At 46.1% G+C, this 20,716-nt stretch overlaps 1 protein-coding gene across 4 annotated transcripts in view; it reads left to right on the top strand.

Moving 5' to 3' along the window:
• The first annotated feature begins 2,326 nt into the window (after positions 1–2,326).
• The window catches only part of MTURN (maturin, neural progenitor differentiation regulator homolog), a 69,562-nt gene continuing 51,172 nt past the window's right edge, over positions 2,327–20,716 (top strand). For 3 of the 4 annotated variants that reach the window (XR_010784087.1, XR_010784086.1, XM_066555782.1), the window contains exons 1-3: positions 2,327–2,499; positions 8,239–8,361; positions 14,536–14,690. Coding sequence is in view for 2 of the 4 variants with exons in the window: in XM_066555782.1 (XP_066411879.1) it covers positions 2,338–2,499; positions 8,239–8,361; positions 14,536–14,646 (396 nt within the window). In the remaining 2 variants the exon portion in view is untranslated. Of the gene's footprint in view, positions 2,500–8,238; positions 8,362–14,535; positions 19,000–20,716 lie in introns of those variants that run through there. The other variant, XM_066555768.1, reaches the window with a different exon arrangement.

Raw genomic sequence — 20,716 nt, 5'->3', positions numbered from 1 at the left:
ATTGTAAGAGTTAACACTGAGACCCAATTTATTTGAAACTGTGCCTGTTTGCAACACAGCCTTGACCTCCCCTTGCTGTTATGGGCCAGGGCTCTGCCAGACAGGAGGACATGGCTGCCTGGCTGCCCAACTTGGGGGCCCCGATGGCCCCAACAGTGACAGGAAAGGCCAAGGCTTCACTCCCACCACCACATCCTCACCCAATGCCAGCATGGTCTTTGGGGAGAATAGAAAACAAAGCCAGATCTCTGGGAAGCACAAAGAGACATTGGGATTGGGGTTGACCTTGGTGGCTGAGCCCTGTGGCAGGGGAGATATCTGCCCAAGTGGTGGCTCCCTGCCCACTGGTTGCAGGCAAGCTTTTGTAAATGTCACATATTGGGAGAAAAGATTTTTCCATGTCCTATTTTTGTGCTAACTACTTAAATGTGTTTGGAAAGGAAAACATCAAATACCCAAAGATGAAAGAATATTAAAATTGAGAAGTCCTGCACAGGACTCACAGCTGTGCCAACACCTGGAACCGCGACAGCCTGCAGTAACCTTTGGTTTTCTGCAGGACTCCTGGCTCCTTCAGGAAGTGGCAAAAGGTTTAGGATTTCCTTTCCAGCTATTCAGGACTCACTGCTCCAGCCCCAGGCTGCCTGCAGAGCCACAGGTCTTCCACAGGTACCGCACAGAGGGAGTGCTTTGCAGGTATTACTGCACTCACCTCCCCAGACTCATGCAGTAGGAGACTGATGGTGCTTCATTTTCCAGGACCAGGATAAGTACCTAATACAGCACACCCAGATTGTGAGATTTAAGGCACCTAGACCTAGAGGAGTTTTGGGACAATGGTAATTTTTACCATGTTTTGCACATTCAGAGCACAGCTCTAAGTGTAATGAGGAATGTTCAACACTTGCCACTCTAAGAGCACCCCAGGAATGAGGGCATTATCCAAACTATCTGTGCAGAATAAATGAAAAATCTTTTGGTGGAAAAAACAGCAAGCACTGCCATCCCACCACGCATAAAGGAGCTGAGTTACAGTTGCACAAGCAGTCATGTTGTTGGCATTTCCTGACACTTCAGTGCTCGGCTGCAATGCCAGTGGAGGATTTTCTCCGTGGTATCACTAGCACTGAGTTCTGCTGCACTCACGCCCAGACCTGTGACAAGCCAGCGGCAGCAGACAGTGACCGCGGGGCTGAGCACAGCAGCGTGGGTGCTCGGAGTACGCTCCAGGTCAGCCAGAGGCAGTGGGAATGTGTCCTTGCAGCAGCTTTGCTGGTGCTACCCTGCTCAGTCACATTCCCTCTGCAGCTTAGAATCACAGAATCGTTATTGCCACCATGCTGTAGCCAAGCCAACCTCAGGGTCATTAAGGCTGGAAACGGCCTCTGGTGACCTCACCATTACATCGAGTGATTTATGCACCGACTGATACATAGGGTGGGAGCGCTCGATGTGTGACACCGACACAGTCAGCTGGGCTTTTGGTACCTGCCATGGGAATGCAGTGGAACAGCACTCAGGAGACCAGAAATAGTCACTGGGCTGTTTCAGAGGCCAGTGTTCTCTTTGTCCGTGCAAACTTTTCTGCCACTGCCACGTACGGGCTCTGTGCTTCCCGTTCACCTGTATGAATTCCTGTTCACCTCTATGAATTCCTGGGCTTCCTGCTGAAAACCCACACAGGCCTGTGAGGATTTGTTTTCCTTTGCAGCACAGTGCATGCCAATGCAAAGCTAAGGCCCTTTATAAATGCAGATCAGCTCTGCTATCTCTTATGCTTTGGCTGGACATACAGGTAATCCCCTGGGATAAGCTTGGAAGAGTAATGCAAACCTCATTGTAAACCCACAGGTCCACTTTAACAGAACAGTGGGCCAGGAGGAACTTCTGTAAAGCTTTCCAATGTCACAGGGTGATTCTGCCTGTATTTGGACAGCCCAACAGCCCACACGTGGGTGGCTCCCAGGGAACCCAGAGCAGGGGGTACCCGTGTGCCCAGCACAATGGGCGCAGCCGAGATTACGGCCCAGTTCCAGGGAAAAGGGATGGGAAGCGGCGAGGCGAGGCACGGTCTCGCCGACAGCGCCTTCCTGCGTGGGGCTTTTCTTTATGATTTATTTTTGCCTTCCCCTCTGCCCCAGGTTGCCAGAAGGAGTCAATTGTCTGCGCGGATCCCGGCGGGGCCGGTGCCGGGAGCCGCGCGCGGGTCGCGAGGCGCGGCGCGGGGGGCGGGAGGGGCGGCGCGGGGGGCGGGCGCGGGGCGGCGCGAGGCGCGGGCGGCGCGGGGGACGCGGGCGGGAGGCGGCGGCGGCGGCGGCGGTGGTGGTGGGGTCGGCGATGGCTTTCGAGGCGCTGGCGGAGGCGGCGGAGCGATGGTGCGCCCGCACGCCCTTCCAGCTCATCGCCGCCGAGGAGACGGAGCGGCGCATGGACTTCTACGCCGAGCCCGGCGTCTCCTTCTACGTGCTGTGCCCGGAGGCCGCCTGCGGCGACAATTTCGTGAGTGCCCCGTGAGGGGATCGGGGGTCACGGGCGTGCGGGGCACCCCCCGCGCGTCTGGGGGGCCGCACGGGGAGCCCTCGCGCCGCTCCGGGACGCTCCGTCCGTGCGGATCCCTGGAGCCCGGCGGGAGCACCCGAGGGGGAGCGCCGGGGGGGGCGGAGGACGGGGCCGTGCCCGGGAGGGAGGGATGCGGTGATGGAGGGCGGCGGGGCCGGGGGGATCCTCCCACAATCTGCAAAATGGAGTCCGCTGCCGGTGGGGGGCGGCCCCGCGGGCAGGGACACCCCCCCAACCCCCCCGTTCCCCATCACCCGGCCCGGGGTGGCTGCGGGCTCCGGGCGGGCGGGGAGGAGCGGTGCGGTGCCCCCAGCCCGCCCCGCGGGGGTTGCAGCTGCCGCTTTCCCCCGCGGCCCCTCCATCCTCCCGGGGTGCCGGGGCTGGGGCACGGCGGGGGGACGGGAGGACTGGCAGGGCTGTCACGGCAAATGGAGAATGGGCAGGAATAAAATGGAGTCAGGATGACAGGAGGGCCGCGCCCCCCCCCGCCCGCCGGGCCCGCCGCGGGATCCGTGCAGGTGCCGGCCGGGCGCCCCCGCCCCGCCGCCTCTCGCGGAGTTCAGCGCCGAGTTTGTGCGGAAAAGGCTCCGGCACCACAAGCCCTGTCTTTGGGAAGGGTCGGAGGGTGCTTTTCCCCTCGGCAGACCCTCCCGGTGGTGAGCAGAAGTGCAGGAAGAGTCACGGAAAAGCGGCGCCTCGCCACGGGGTTTGTAAGCTGCCAAGTGCCAGTTAACTTCAGTGAAAGGATTTTGGTTTGCTTATTTTAACAAAACAGGTCCTAGCACCATTATTGTAGGAATCTTGTAGGTTCTTTCATTCACGAAGCAAGTTTCATCCCTCCACTTGCTTGACAAATGTTCGCTAATTCCCTTTCCAACAGGTAAGTGGGGAGTGAGCCCGTTTGACAGATGGGTCCGTGGAAACAAAGAGCAGTGGAGTGACTTCTCCAGGAGCACAGATCCCAGCGAGCAGGACATTTATTTATTTATTGTGTAGAGTAGATGGTCACACTGAATTATGAAAGAAGATGTCTGGAGTTTAGTTATGCATCTGTCCAGGGATTCGTGAGACGTTCAGATGTAGCAGTGGGGTATCTCAGGATGTGGATTCTCTGAGTCCTCTGTGGGAATAGCTCTGTGCATCTGTCGTCCCAGCACCTCTGAGCCTGTCAGACCCCAGTGCTCATGGCTCTCTGGAGATGCCTGTACCCAGAAGGGGCCATGCCTGCTGCACTCCTAAACAGGAATACATATGAATCCAGTGCAGCACTAGGCTAAAACTGAGGTTCAACATTAATTATATTGGAAATGGCAAAGAAAGTCCATTTATTTTTCTTAGACATGTATTGTTTCTTTATATGCTGCTCAATAATTGAGTGAACTCTTTCATACAAAGTCTAGTCAACTTCAAAAAAAAATCTTAGGCAGCTTCAGACCCTATTCCAATGCTGGCCCTTTTTTTTGTGTTTGAAATCACATTTTCCCTTTGTTTTTTTTGAAAATATTTTCATTCCAGGGTTGGTGTGGGAAGAGCTCCCTGCCCAGAGTCACCACTAGTAAAATGGAGCAAAGGGCCAACTCCTGTCAAATCTGGAACATAAGCAGTGGAAAACTAGAAGTGATGTTTTCTTCTGTCTTTTCTAGCCTTATTAGTTGAGGCACTTTTTGTAATGCTAATACTTTTAAGACAGGCAGATAGGTGTCATTCTTAATTCGTTTTCTTTAAAGAGATGGTGTTTCTTTAATATGATTAAGACCCACTAATGATTAGATTTTCCAGCATCCTGTTTCCTTCTCCTAGTGCACTATGGGACTTAATTTCTTCTCCCAGCTTGATTATCTTGGTTTTTTGCAGTCACTTTCCTTTTCTTTAATGTTCCAGATTATAACTTTGCTTTCTGTGTGCAATCACAGGCTAAAGTTTATTTAAAGGAGACTTAATACAAGCCGAGGGACTGATTATCATTTGCACTTTAAAGCCTTGTTGCATGGCTCCTTTAACACAGTGCGGAGTGTGAAAGTGAGTAAATATAAACAGAATTCACAGTGACACACTTCACAGCCTTCTTGTAACCTGTACTTCTTATAAAGGAGCCTCACATTTAATAAGCATCTGATGCCTGGTATTCTTGTTCTTTCTTTACGTCGTCATTTCATAATGATGCAACTTAAAAAGCTATGTAGGAGGTGCCAGAGAATTCCATGATAACCCACTTGTAAGGAGGAAATGATGAGCATGATGAACTTAAAAGGAAAGAGGAGAGGAGAAAAATTTGGATAGATTGCCAAGATGCAGTCTGGGGGAGAAAAACACTGAATTTTGTCTAACATCAGAGATCCCACATCATATCAATTTGCTAGTTTTCATTTCCTGAAAAGATATCTTTAGGCTAGTCTTTTAACATGCTAGAGATACAGGAGACCCATGTAGATGCTTGTTGGCATTTTCAGTACCACCTGGACACTGAAACTCCAAATCAGCATTTTAGATAGCTGAACAATGTACTTACTATTCAGCTCCTGATGATCCTGAGGTTCTCGAGAAATTAATTTGACTTGTATAGCCATAATCAAGGAGAAAGAGGTTGTGATGCTATTCTTTACAGTCTGTCATTTGTTTTGTCACCATGTTATTACTGGTATTCAAAGTAACTAAATAAAATAAATAAAAATATGATGCCATCTTGCTGCAAGATTTCCTGAAAATATTTCAGAACAGAGTCAGCAGGTCTGAATATTTCATGCAAGCCAAATTATCCCCATAAATAAAAAGTTTTGCTGTCATGCACAACAAGTGGGCTGCTTAGAAAAAGGTGGGCCAGGCAAGTGATTCTGTCATCCAGCTAGACTGAGTCATCTAAACGTGTGAGGGAAAGCAAACCCCTCCAGATACAGCCCTATTGATTTCCTCAGCTATGTGTGGATGCTGAACTAAATAATTCAACCATGATCTTAGGTGGAAATTAGCGGCTGTGTGCTTTTGTAGGGACACAAAGCAACAGTGAGCAAAACTGGGCAAGCTTGGAAAACAAATACTCTGATGATGGAGTTAATATTTTTTAATTGCACAGCCACAACCAAACACTGTGCTCCACCAGTTTGCCAGCACCCATCTTCTCCCACTGCAGAGAGATCCTCAGGCATCAGGTTTTCCAGGAAAAGCATGTCCATTTATGCAGCCTTACTGAACTTTCTAAGCAGGAGCTGAATCCTGAAATTGCATTTGTTTTTATTTTGAAAGGCTGAAATTCCTTTTGCAGGTTCCTCTGGAGATGGGTGAGTCAGTGCCGAGAGGGTTCCTGTGCTGCCTGGGTGCAGCACTGAACCACCACAGAGAGCTGTAGATGCAGCTGAACCTACAGACATCACAGACCTGCTCTTTATTGTGGTTGAGGTTTTTGAGGGAGAAGATTAAATCAGCCCATTTCCGAATGAGATGTGTGCGCTAATGGCACATGAAACTTTTCATAATGCATTTGTTGCTACAGTCAACATTTTAAATCCTCTGCAGATGGGGAGATTTTTTTAATTGTTACTTGCTAATTGTCCTTTGATGCTATGCAAAAAAATCTCCTCAAAAACTCAGTGATCAGGTTATTCTCTTAGGTTTTCCTCTTGTGTTAGGTCATCTTCCTCTGCCTACTGCTGATGAATTCACACTGGTGTCTAAAATGTGGTGCAGCTTGAAAAGAGATTGTAAAAACACAATTGGACAACACGGGGTTAACTTGCCCTGGGGAACGAACCAGCAATGATTTATTAAAGGGCAGGGCCTGATTTTCATTTATGTGGAAGCTCCTGTGTATAGCTCTGGTAGTCAAAAGAAGCCACAATTTAAACAAGAATGAGGATCTCAGCAGTCATAATTGTTTTATATATATAAACAATTGCAACAGGTTTGGCATGAGCCAGGAATTGCCAAGCTGCAACATTCAGCTCTGATGTTTAGGAGTAACTAAATAGTTATTGCTAACCCCAAGTATGAAGCAATCAGGGGCCAGACCTCCAAAAACTTCTCCAGAGGCTGTTTTTAAAATGTGATTTGGAAGTGTTCATTTGGTATTTTCAAGAGGGCTCATTTCGGTTCACTTCATGTACGTTCTGCTTTTTTAGGCCATAGGAATCACAAAGTGCAGATTTTTTTTCTGCTTTTTTTTGTTGTAAACAGAAACCGAGATTTAGTTGTATATTTATAGGATTACAAGGCCCATGACTCTTAAGATGGCATGAAGCATCATGAGACTTGTGGTATGTGTGTTTGGGAGTTGGCAAGACTGTAAAGAACTTATTTTTATTGCCAGAATGGTTAAGACATGACTCTGGTTATATGGAAAGAGCAGAACCTACTTGGTAATGCAGGGCTCTTTTCATAACAAAACATTTCACTGTGTTTATGCTTGTAAAGTGCAACAAGCAGCAAAGAAAATGTAGGTCAAGTGAGGTTCATAGCAAAGCAGTTACAGGTTTTATCTTAAAGGTGCAGTTTAGGTGATGTCAAGTACCGTTTTCTTTTGTTAAGTGCAAAACTGCGTCCCTGGCAGGTACTCACTGCTGAAGAGGAAGGCAATATGCAAGTCTTATGCTAGGGATTGAAACATCTGTCGTTTTGAGTCTTTCCCTGAATGTTAGTTAAGCTTTGGAGAGATCCTCCTCTTCCTTGTTTAAGCATAACCTGCTGTTTATAGCAAGTAAAAAGGCACTCTGGGGAAAAGAGCTGCTGTGCAAAAAGAGAGGTACAAGAGTCTCAAACCAATTTGGCAGTATTGCACTTCTCTGTGTGGCAGGCTGCCTAAGACAGTCCCATGCACCAAGTTTTCAAACAGAAGGTGTTTAAGATGATGCATTAGCTTGTGCCCTTGGGCACAGGAAGCATTGTTGTCTGGGTGCTCCCTCCATTGCTTGCCAGCTCTGTTTCAAACAACCTCCCAGCAGCAGAATAAACATCAGTTTTGAGAGAGGCTTTGCGTGTAAGGCTGGGGAACCAGCATCTCCAGAGCAGGAAGGTCTCAAGTGTGTCTAAATGTGCCTGCCTGGGAAGAGAAGATTGTGTTCCAGGAGGAGTAAATCTCAAAACAGGGTGGGAGGCTCAAAGTGTCAGGATGCTGTGAGTGCCCAAACATCTCTCCTTGGCTCTGTGTCTAGCCTGCAGGCAGATTTTGCGTCTTTTCTTCTGCATCGTTGAGAGAATTACACATCAAATTCCACCTCCAGGGTCACATCATATTTGCACTAATGCCAGAAGACAAAGAGATGCTTTAGCTCTTCCTGAGGGCTTCACTGCAGCAGATGATGCAGAAAAAGAGAAAACCCAACCTGACTTCCAGGTCTGAGCAGGGCTGATGTTGAACAAAAGCACCTTTATAGGTAAAATGTTGTGCGCCAAGTGCATGTATGCTTCACGGCTGGTGCGTGTACTCTTCTTGGCTGGTGCAACCATTTCTGCTTCTGGATCGATTTCCCTGTTTTCTGATGCATCACGTTAATAAAATCCAGGTTTCCCCTCAGAAACATGGCTTCTGAAAGAGCCTGCAATGCCTGTCCCCAAGGCGGGTCTGAACTGCGGGAGGGTCAGTGTATTTTGGCAGATGTTTACAACATGTCACCTTATAAAATCACATGGAAAGGTTGGCGTGAATTCCTGTTAATGCCTTTCCTTTCTTGTGTTGCTGTTGGCTTTCAGCATGTGTGGAGCGAAAGTGAGGACTGCTTACCTTTCCTGCAGCTTGCACAGGACTACATCTCCTCCTGTGGGAAAAAGACGCTCCATGAAATATTGGAAAAAGTCTTCAAATCCTTCAGACCTGTAAGTGCTTTTTTTCCCTTCTAAACATTGACAGTTAGCTGTGACTTTTAATAGGACAGCACTGGATAGAGCAAGATGGTTTTTCTTCTCCAGAGACTTACTTCTCCAGTTAGCTGCCTGGGTACAGGAGTGTTAGCACATAAGCTAGCATCAGGCAATTGGAAATTGTTTCTTGGAAGTCAGCTGCCTTTTTATTTCCATCTCTGTGCTTGAGGGGATGAGATTCCTGTGTGGGATGGCAGGCCAACTGATGTGTCAGCTAGTGGCAGCGGGCAGGGGCTCGCATCCTGCTGATACAGCTTTGACTCCAAGGAACGGGATACGAGTCAGCGCCACGGGACTTTGTGGCACAGTTGTTTCCTGGCACTGGAATTGGAGAGTTTTGCAAGGATATGAACAGCAAGAGTAAACCTCTGGGAAACTGGAAGTGCGGTCTCTCCTCAGGGTGGTTTATTTTATGATTGGGGTTTTTTTCCCCCAAGTGATGCAGATTTTGCTATTAGGATGGTTGCCACTTGGTATTTGCACACACTGGTTTGGTCACTGCTTGAGAAGAAGTTGGAAGAGAAGCTGGGTTTTGTGGGGAGGGGGCCTGTATTTTCCTGTTTTGCTGCTACTCAGCTTTCTCCATCCTTGTTTAACGCTAAGATTTGTGCCAAAGCCAGGATTTCATCAGGGCGTGGTGTCTTAGGCTGGCCATTGTCCTTCATTTCTGGCAAATACTCCTTTTGCATGTTTAGGGCTGGCTAAGGGCTTGGTGCAAAAGCAGGGGAAGGTTTGTAGCCAGAGCCATTCTCCTGTCATGTTCATAAGAAAGTTCACCAATGGATGTTTTTATACTCAACTTTCCCCTCCTGTCTTTTTCTGGCTGACTAGTTGAGAAGACTGGAAATGTATCCCAAGTATTTAGTGTGAAAGGGAGGGCCTGGAGCACCGATATGAAAACACTGGCCCTCCCTGTGTTACACCCTTGCACAGATCACCACAGCTGGTCGACATAAAAGAGCATCGTTCTAAAGAATCCTTTGAGAGGCTAGAAATAAATAGAACAGATGTACACTTTTCTTAGAAAGGACTGGAAATCTGATCTGTCACTACAGCTGCTTGTAATTGTGAAAACATGCAAAAAATATAATTATGCTTTCCGGAACAATATTGGGCTCTGAGATCTTCATAGCTGTCCTCTCCTGCTCAGGGAAGCTGTGCCTTTGATGAGGAACTTCCATTGGTTTAACTAAGGAGGACTTAAAAAAGACTTAATTAAATTGGTACAGAATACTTATTTCACTTAAACCACATTTATTCCAGCATAATTTAAGTTACTGAGAAATTGACTTCAGTCAAAGCAACTTGAGCTACTCTTCAGAATAAAAAGGTTGAAAGCAAGGGGAACCATTATGCTCATGTATCCTGAGCCCTTCATTAATACATCACATTTCACCTCATGATTCCCACAGCTGACCATATAAAATGAGGTTGAACTAGAATGTGTCCTTTCCAAAGACACTGACTCTTGATGCAGTCTTCAGGTGACTTAAAGGATACAACACTGCTGGGCACTTTTTCTTCTCATGGCTAGTTATGGTGCTCTGAATAACTCTTTTGTTTACAATCTGCATTTTTCTAGTTTTGCTTCCTAGCTGTTGAATTTCATTTTGCTTTTGTTTGCACAAAAATGGTGTCCTCAGTTTCCAGAAACATCTTTCAGACTGTAATCAAGTAACTCTTCATTTTTTCGTGGTTGTACCACAGATATTAAGTTTCTCAGATTCTCCTTTCACCCAGTATTGAGAGATTTGCATCAGCGTAAGAGTTTATCATTTGAGGTATGGCTGTGTGTAGACAAGTCTAATTAAGGAGTGTATTGACATTTTTTCCTAATAGTAGCAATTAAAAATAGCACATACATGGGAGGAAAGATTTTAAAAATTGAATGGTATTACAGTAGATGTATGGAAAGATCTACTTTGCACCCTCAGGCCTTTCCCAGAATAAAACCTCTTTTCTTTGAGATGGGGAAATTATTTCCTTGGCATCACTTCATAGTGTCTCCTGTCCTTTCTGAACTGGACCCATTTTATTAATGAGACCACCTTGCTGTCAGCTTCAAGGCAACAGTGCATTTGCAAGGCATTTCTTCTCTATCCCAGCAAATCAGCTGACAGAGACCAGTCTGGCAAACTCCAGTTCAGGAAGAAACTGCAACTGAAGGTCATACTGGGCTTTTCTGAAGTATGTAGTGGCTCTGGCTCTCAGTCTGGGACACTGGGGACCAGGTTTTTAGCAGGTTCTTGCTAAGCACTGTAAAGCACCTTCTGAAAGTCTTCTTCATTTTGGTATTCCCAGTAGACATCTGTGATTATTAGACAGTTCTGAAATTCTTTGCTGGGGTCCTTTGAAGGGGAATATTTAGAAGAAAACAGTGGCAGTGCATCTGCAGCTTTTCATGCCGTTTTGCACAGCATGAGCATCTGCCTTCCCATTACTGAGGGCCCCAAAAACAACTTTTTCCAGTAACTTGGCTCAGCCCTGCTCTGCACGTTCATGATAACAACCCAGCTGTGTCTCCATGAGCTTGCCCTGGGGCTGTGGAGTGGGAAAGGCACTGGCTCCTCATGCTGCTGGGCCCTGGTTTTGGAGACAGTGAGAATATGAATGCCCAGCAGTTGGCATCTCTCTCAGTGAGAGACAGAGAATTCCCTCTGCTCACCAGTCTTCCCTGGGCACAGAAGGCAGTGAGGGTGGTGTAGGTCTGCTCACTGTCCCTCGCTGCCCCTCACTGCTCTCAGGCATCTCTCCCTAATGTTTTATGTGCCTAAACACAGTGCCAAGCAGGATATTTAATTAGATGAGGCTTTTAAAAAGTGCTGGTTTGCCTGCAACAACTATCCACACCTCTCAAGGTGTTTCTTTACTGAAGGTGATGAGGGGCATGCTCTCTCTACCCATTACTGCCTTCCTGGGTTGGTTTCCACAAGACTTTGTGATTTGTCTTATTATCCACTTCTTCAGGGAGCATCCAGAAGTGCCAGACACCACCAAGGTACATGATATCAACGAATAGCACTGGGCTCAAATACCGTTACTTGCCTCAGAGCATCCCATCTCCTTCTGTGTTTTGGTCTCTCTGGTGTCAGAGGTGCCATGATCTGGTGCTAGGATGTGCCCATGCTGGTGCTTTCAAGCATATCTGTCTGGAGACGTAGTCCTTCCCACAGGGATTCAACAGAACTGGTTATCTCTAGTGTAGCATCACATGGACTGCTAAAGTTCAGTCTTGTCCATGGTTGATTTTTCAGTGTGCTTGTGTGCCAGCTTTTGGTAGGAGATGGTGTCACTCTGCTTCTGTGAGTTAGTAACTGTGAAGTTATTTGTAAAATCAGGGCACTTTGAAAGGGTTAAGGAAGACAAATATAAGAAATGCCTGAAGGACATCACACCAACTGGCAAAGTTTGCAGGAAACCAAGGCATGAGTCATACAATTCAGCAGCAGATTTCAGGGGTCCTACACTGAGCTCATCTTCAGCCTGGAAAGCCTACATCTGAAGTGGGTAGTCTGCAGTGTAAAAGCCATTTATTCCATGTGCACTGTATTCATGCATGTCCCATGACCTCTCCTTTACCTCCAGATGGGTAGTTTGGCCAGCAGAAATAAATAGCTGTCGTTCAATGCTGCTGGTTGTTACCCTCCCTTCTTCCCTCCTCACCATGCCCCTGACCTCCTCCTAAGTTATGCATCCCTGCCTGGCAGTTTTGGTTCCCCTTGGCTTTTCTGCTGATGAATCAGCTCTCTCTTTTTACAACACTTTTCTATTTTATGTCTTTTCTCCTTGTTTTCCTCTGCAGTTAAGTCCTTTCAAGTCTGCTGCATATCTGATACTTCAAAATACATAGCAGCTATGGACTAGAAGCAGAAACTAGTGTGTGGGAAAGAAGATAAGGGAGTCAATCTAGGATCAGCCCAGGCCATCTTCATCATCTTACTTTGTCCTTACCTTTTGTATACCCTCCTTCTGTCTTGTCCCAATGTTTGTAGAGCTCCCTGCGCTTTGGACCCTGATTCTCCCTTAGTGTGTTGAAGGTGTGGGCTGATTTGTCACTGCAGTCCAGAGAGCAGTAAGGGGTTAACAGCAGTGAGGGGCCACCATAATCCTGTGGGAAACAGCAGGATATGACACCTAAAAGCAAGACTTGCATGGCTGAGGTCCTTGGTGGCTTGGAGGGTCATAAAATGTCTGCGAGAGAATAAAACTGCATCTCCCTTGGAGAAGAATCCCATCCCATCCCACCCCACCCCCATTCTTCCTCTGTAAAACCACTAAAGCCTACAGCATCACTCTGATTTACACTGCTCCCTCTGATTTACACCTCCAGGGAAAGAGGAGCTGGATTTCCTGATGGCAAAGAGAGTGGGGATGTGTGAAAAGCAGGATGTACTCCCCATCCTTTGGGATTGTGCGTATGTTTGGAGTTCTTGTGGTGCACATTGTGTTTTCCATGCAAATTTTGCAGTATAGTATCCCATAAAATGAAGATTCATGTGACTCATTTCCTTGCAAATCAAAGAAGAATTATGACCAGAGGTGGGGAAAAAAATGCAATCAAAACTCTTTCTGCCAGGTGATACAAACAGGAGTGCAACACTCACATGTAATTTGAATATACCAGATTAGTTGATCAAAAATAATACTGGTGTATAAGAAGGTCTAGAAAGAGTCCCTAATTTTACCTTTTGAAAATTGAGTATTTTAATTTTAGCTTCAACACAAAATAAAACCCCCACATCCTGAAAATGAACTCAGCAGTTCATGTTCAATTAAGCATTTGATTTGAAAAATATGTATGCAAAAGGAAAAATTACTTTGTTCTGCTCAGAAAACAAATTTCCATTTGGGGTCTCTGTAAGTATTTTTAAAATGCGAACGAGGGGATTTAGTCAGCAAATTCTCCTTCCATTTCCCTGCCAAAGAAAGCCTGCAACAGAAATCTGATTTTCTCCCAGTGACAGTGAGGAATACAAGCTTCATTGCACCCAGAAGCTAATTCTATGCCTTTTATTTATGTCCACTGAATAATTTTGAATGTCGATCACAGACTGAATTAGTTTAAGTCCCTGAAAATCTGCCTCATTGCAGCCTTCTCATTTCCATGCTCTCACCTAAAGAGCGTCACCCTCTTCACGATTTTTCTGAGCTTTGCCTCTTTCAAGAGCTAACAGCTGCATCACCAAAGAGGGTGTTACATGCATCTGTGCTGCTCTTCCAGCCCTGGCAAGCTAAATACATGGTATTCTCAGTAATGCCAGGCCTATGATTTTGCTTTGTGGCTATTAATAGCTGTTAGTGGAGGAATCTGAGATTTCCACAACAGATGCATTATTTTGATTGTAATTTGGCTTATCTGTCTTCCTGACTTCTGTTGGTGTGGCAACCTTTTGGGGGAGAGGGGAGAAGTTCAAACATGGCTGTTTGCGCTTCTTCCTCTACCAAAGAGGTGACATTGCAGTGGTTGGAGCCATCAGGTAGAGGCATCCAAACATTATCCAAGCAGAATGGACTGGCAATTGCTTGCAAGCCCAAATCTAATTTGCAGAAGTCTAAAGGGACAGCATTTCAGTGGAATACACGGTAATTCTTACTGCAAGGGCTTCACACAGCAGGCAAGACTTTATCTGGTGTGAAGGCTTCAAGAAGAGCGTTTGACATGACGGGTCCTTTGGGCTTTTAGGGACTCCTTGCCTATTCCACACTAGGCAGTCCTTCATGAGGATGTTTTCTTCTTTGCTTTTATAGGGCTGATGAAAAACAAGCTTAAACCAAGACAACTACTGCTACAGTATTATCATGATTCTTTCTGAAGTTAAACCACTGCCAAGTCTAAACACTCAACAATTCATAATGTGACCTCAGGGAAGAATGTGAAGCTTTTTGCAAGTGCTTTGTTTTTGTTTTATTTATCTTCCGGTCTCTGAGCGCTTAATTTGGTGTGAGGATGCATTTTCAAATCTTTCTTTATCCCAGGAGAGAAAGAAAAAGAGTCAAGATCATTATGCAGTATTGTTATTCCGGGGTTTGAGGTTTTTAAGAAGTGCACGTAGGATTTGTGTGAAGATTTGCAGCAAAGCTGCACAAGTGGGTAATTCACTGTTACACAGTATTTTCTCTTCTTTGTAGTTACTTGGGCTTCCAGATGTTGATGATGATGCATTTGAAGAATATAACGCAGATGTGGAAGAAGAGGAGCCAGAAGCCGATCACCAACAGATGGGTGTCAGTCAGCAGTGATTTTCTGAGAAGCTATAAAAAAATTCGGAAGCCTTTGGTACCAGGTGGGGTCAGGTGGTCCCACGTTAGCCTGCTTGAATTAGCACATCACAAGGGGATATCTGGCTGCCAAGATAAAAGTTTTACAAAAAAAGGTTTTAAAAAAAATAATAATAATCCGTGATGAGCTTTGCTAAGAAGTGACCTGAATTTTGCTCCTGCTTCAGTGGGTTTTCTATGGAATTGTCTTGGTAGCATTCTGCCGTTATCAGTCTAGAAGTAGTTTTGTCGCTGACTTGTCTCTTCGATTTGTGTTCGAGAGTAGTGTTTGCTGACATGAATGTAGAGTACTGAGAATGTAGGAGGCGTGTGGGGAGAGTCCTCACCCGTGACCTTTCCAAGGAAACCAGCGCAGAGAGCAAACACCACCTGCGCTTTTCTTTTTAGTTCAACAGCTATAGGTTTTTGACAAAGTACCAAACGTGGAGAGACTTCTCCTGAAAAACAATAGTTTAGTAATGGTTCGTGCTGCAGAAGTGCATATGAAGGCTTAACAATAATAATAGGACGTAGGAATCCAGGGGGTGTCAGACATATTGATGTGATTTCACTGAGACCTGAGTTTCCAAGTGCTGAATTAATACCTGGGAATAACTGGCACCAGCAGCACACATTGTAACCAGCCCTTCCACACCATGTGATCCAAAGGCAAGTGCTGCTTTCCTACAAATCAAGTAAAAAATAGCTGTCGCCTGTCCCACTTCTGCATGACAACTAACTTTAAGCTTTGCTGGTTTTGATACACTGCCAAATTATTACTCAAACCTTGTGGCATTGTGCATTAGAGTCATGGAATCATAGAATATGCTGAAATGGAAGAGACCCATCAGAATCCTCGAGTCCAACTCTTGGCCCTGCACAGGGCAGCCTAAGAGTCAAACCATGTGCCTGAGACTGTTGTCCAAATGCTTCTTGAACTCTGTCAGGTTTGTGCGTGACCACTTCTTTGGGGAGCCTGTTCAGGTGCCCAGCCACCCTCTGGGTGTGGAACCTTTCCTGATAACCAACCTGAACCTCCCCTGACAGCTTCAGGCCATTCTCTTGGGTCCTGTCACTGGTCATGAGAGTGGAGAGACGTGTAGCTTCCCCTCCTCTTCCCCTGCTGAGGATGCTGAAGACCACAATGAGGTCTCCCCTCAGTCTCCTCCAGGCTGAACAAACCAAGTGACCTCAGCCATTCCTCACCAGGCTTCCCTTCCAGACCCTTCACCACCGTTTTTGCCCTCCTCTGGACACTCTCTAATAGTTAAATGTCTTCTTTATATTGTGGCTCCCAAAACTGCCCCCAGCACTTAAGGTGAGGCTGCCCCAGTGCAGAGCAGAGCAAAGCAGGACAGTCCCCTCCCTTGCCTGGGTGGCACTGCTGTCCCTGATGCCCCCCAGGACATGCTTGGCCCTCCTGGCTGCCAGGGCACTGCTGACTCACATTCAGCTTGCCATCAACGAGGACCCCAGGTCCCTTTCTACAGCACTGATCCTCATCCTCTCATTCCCTGGTCTTTACACACAGCCAGGGTTGTCCTGTCCCAGGTGCAGAACCTGGCACTTGCCCCTGTAAACTTTACACAATTGGTGATTGCCCATCTCTCTCTGCCCTCTAGAGAGTTGACAGCTCCTCCCAATTTAGTGTCATCATCAAACTTACTTAGTATTCCTTCAAGTCCTGTGTCTTGGTTGTTAATGAGATGTTGAAGCACACAGGGCCAAGGATGGAGCCTTATGGAACCCCACTGGTGACAGATCACCAGTCAGATGTCATGCCGTTCACTGTAACCCTTTGTGCCCAGCCTATGAACCAGTTACTGACCCATCCCATGACATGTTTATCCAGCTGTGTGCTGGACATTTTGGTCAGAAGGATACTTTTGATACAGTATCAAAAGTTTTACTGAACTCCAAATATATGGCATCAACTTGCTTCCCTTGATCAGCCAGATGGATTACCTTGTCATAAAAAGAAGTCAGGTTTGACAAACAGGACTTTGCCTTCATGAAGCCATGCTGGCTGTGACCAGTACTCCAGGTGTTTTTATATATCTTCCAGAATAATGTTTTCCATGATTTTACTGGGCACTGAAGTGAGACTGATAGGCCTGTCGTTTCCAGAATCTTCCTTGAACGCAACTTGAATGCAACTTAACACTGAAGCCATAAGGGTATCAACCAGCACCTGGCTCTTAAAATTCTGCCAGACCTCTTCCTGGGCCTTTGAGCAAGTCTGGGCATGTACACCTTATTGGAGGGGAGCTAAAATACTGCTTCAGCTGATAGAAAATCTAGTGAGGTTTTACTTATCCGGGGACTTGCTCCCCAAGGGATTTGGTGAGGCTCTTAGTATGAAGGGTATGAAGGAGAAGATGACCCCTCATACTTTTTACCTGTTTTACGTAGTTCCAGGTAACTTGGATGAGTGCCAGACTGTGAAGATGCAGGGTCTCTTTATTTACTTGCCTTTTGTACCGAAAATATAAGAAGCAAAGGTAATTCTGTTGTAATACAGCTGTTTTCCACAATCAAGAATGATGTTTCTAAATTTACTCCTTTTTTTCCAGTTTTTTAAAAATTGTAAAATGAAGGTCACATGCTTCAAAAGCCCTTTTATACAGAATTAGCTTTATAAAAACAAAGAGTGAGCAAAAAGAAAATGCTTGGACAATTCCTATAAATAACTCGCATAATTTTGAAAACCCTGTTGTTAATGATGTTTCCTTTTCAATAGATTTTTTAAAGACTCTTTTTCCAGGGTTACTAAAGAGAGCAAGTTTTCTTGATGGTTTACATTTATGATGGTTTGAGAGATGCATAGCACATGATTTTTCTGTCGGAGGCAAAGATCTTCCATAACTGGGATGATGTGTGTTCCCGGAGTCTGCACAGAAGTGTCTGCAACACAGTAAAAGTCAGAGTCTGAGAATATTAAAAAAAATGTGGAAGAAAACCAGAGCTTAATGCAACTTTGTACATTCTTTCAGCATGCAGGCATAGACATGGTAGTTGCAGCACCTTTTCTATGGACTAGTGATGTGAGAACTGTGGCAGTTCACTGTATAGCACTGTATAGCAGCAATAGGCTTTTTGCTTACTGAAATAAAGTGTAAGACCAGTGGTTTCCACCCCTGCTTTAAGCCCCTAAATTTTTCTTTCTTCTCCAGCTAGGACAGATGCTACAACCTTAAACAGAGCCTTCCATTGGAAGAACCACTCTCTTCATAGCATCCAACCCTTGGGTTGTGGCTCAGACAAGTAGATCTTATGGGGCTGACTATCCTCTGCTCTACTGTAGTGCAAGCGAGCAATTTACAGTTGTGCAAGCTGGAGGCAAAGTCCTGCTGTTCAGGTTTGCTGGGCACTTCACCCATTTGTTTGAGGAGCAGGTGGCTGGCACCAATGTGCAGGTGCAGGCACCCTACTCACACCTGCACAGTGAGCTGGGCTGAGAGCCTGGCCTGACTGGGACACAGCCCTGTGCCTTTTACAGACAAGCAGGCTTCCAGCTGGATTGGTCCCACAACCTGGCTCAGCCTGTGGCTGCACAGAGTGCTGGCACAGCAGAGGGGAGGGTGCAGGGTGGACATGGGTACTAGCTGAGGGCCTGCTGCTAAATGCGCCTTGCATGGTGTCAGGGGCCTGTGGCAGAGATGGGGACTGGCCTAAATGCTGTGAGGGATTGACTCCACAAGGCTCAGTGGGAACTGGGCGCTGGTGGCAGCAGGATAGGCAGGAGTTCATGAAATGAGAAAAGACTAAGATCCAGTGCTTGTAATTGCATGCAGGTTGTAACGTGTACTGCACTCTGCTACCTTTCCCTGCATATTGATTGAATTGTTAATGAGCAGTTGAGCATTAGTACAGTTACAAGCAACCAACGCTGTAAATTATGTAGATATGTTATTATTATTTTCTGTATTCACTAACTCACTTTTTCTTTGGAATGTCATGTGCCATTTGAGTGATTTCCACACAGACTGCAAGTGCTGGACAGCCAGCCCTTCTGCAGTCCCCTGCAAAACTCCCACTGAAGGCAGGGAGATTTTGTTCAGGCAGGACCTGCAGGACAAGGGATGTGTGAGGAGGCTTGGCCCTGCAGAAAGCTGAGCACTCTCGTTTCCTCTCACTTCGCTAGGAGCCGAAGATGTTGAGCCCTGCTGCTGAACTGAAGCATGACCAGGCAGCACTGAGAATAAACTGGAATTTTATACATAGAAGATTTAATTTACATGTAATAAATGTGAATGAGCATTAATATAGAATGTATTATATCAAAAAATATTGATTCCTTACTTTGACCAAATACATTTCTTTATTACTGTGTTACTTTTCCATACTTGCCAAATGATGCAAGAGGTGTGGAGCTGGTTTGGTTGTACTACAAAATGTTTTTGTATTTCATTTGTATTTTATTTTTCCCTCCCTCCTACCACATATTGCCATTAGTAGCTGTTCAGTAAGTAATCAGGGGTAGCATGACCCTGTGACTAGGCTGCCAGACTGAGACATAAGATTTGCCAACACACACATAAATGCTTCTAAGCCTGGGTACTCAGTGAGATATGGGTTTGTAGCTCTGCCATTATCTTGGCCTGAGCTTTAAGTGGGTCTCAGGCTGAGAATTCACGGCAGGGCTCCAGTTATGCATGCAGGCCTCTGGAAAATTTAACAGGTGCAGGATAACTCCTTTGAAAGTCCCACCTTAAGCCTTTTCTAAAAGGGACTGTTAGTATTATTTGTCCAGCAGTGTATATAGCACTTTAGGTCTGTGGGTGAACAGAGATACACATCATCATTGCCTATCCTCAGAGCAAACCGGTAATGAAAGGACATAGAAGGGTTTCCCTTTTCCCTCGGCCTTTCTCATAGGCATTTCATGCTCTAAGTAAATATAAATACAGCAGAGCAGGGCCTCCTGCAGAACTGGTGCTTCTGAATATGAGTTGCATGAATGCAGTAAGCAGAGTGCTGCTTGCGTGATGAGAAATACATGGGATTTCCATCTGCCAGATGGAAAGGCAGATTTCAGAACTGTGACAAGTGCAGGGGCAAGAGTGAGCAAAGCCCCTTCAGAGAGAGAGATGCTGATATTTGTGAGACAGCCAAAGCCATCCTGCCAAATATCTGCATATTGATGATCATTCATGATCACGCAGTTTATGAAAAAGCTCCTCTGGACACTACCGAGGCCTTGAGCTCAGTAGTGTTTTCCTGTTAGTGTCCTGCCTGATTAATGCATTGTGATGGTAGAGGGAGGAAGGGATAGAGAAAGCAAACTGAAAAGCCTATTTCTCTTCTCCAGCATTATGATATTGTGTGAGTTGGTAGGAGCAGCAGTCAGGCTGCAGGAAGCTCCTTTTTTAGGTGTATAGTATCATCTCTTTAAAAGGACTTGTTCATGAGAAGAAAAAAAATTGTGAGAGTGTTATCTCACAGAAATGAGGGGAAAAACTCACCCCAGAGCATGACGACCTGAACCATTACCAGACTTTAGCTCCACCTTCTGCCTTGCTCCCAGCTCTTTTCCAGGCAGTTTCCCTCCATGCATAGTGCCGTGCCTTTGAAAGTCTCATGCGTGTAATAATGCCACTTTTTCTGGGAATAGCCATAGTTAGCTTGCCTGCATCAGTGACATGCATGTCAGCTGCTGCATCTTGTCACTGTGACCCATGGAAGATATGCTGTATCATATGGTGGCTGGGGGCAGCGGGGAGGAGTTTCTGCTGCAAAATTGCTGAGTAGGTCCCTGCCCTTTACCCCTCTGCAAGGTGGGACATGAGACTGTGACAGTGAAAACGATTGCAATAACATTATAGACAGTGTTTTGGAAAGCTGCCATTCAGGACATATTCCCAGCCTCTTTCAGCGTCTTTCCTGATCTTTGTCTGGAATCCAGGGCTGATGTCTATGGCTGTTTTACTCAGTGTTAGCTTCAGCAGTGGCAGGAGGTGAGGTTACATCCTTATCCTGTGTCCATATTTCCTTCCTGTCCATCCTTACCATTCTGTTCTTCTCAGAAGTTCTCACTCCCAGAAGAAGGGAA

The sequence above is a fragment of the Molothrus aeneus genome, chromosome 1 (genome assembly GCF_037042795.1).
Source record: "Molothrus aeneus isolate 106 chromosome 1, BPBGC_Maene_1.0, whole genome shotgun sequence".
Taxonomy (NCBI): Eukaryota; Metazoa; Chordata; class Aves; order Passeriformes; family Icteridae; genus Molothrus; species Molothrus aeneus.
Note: the sequence above shows the minus strand (reverse complement) of the source record. Positions and strands in the feature narration are given on the sequence as shown.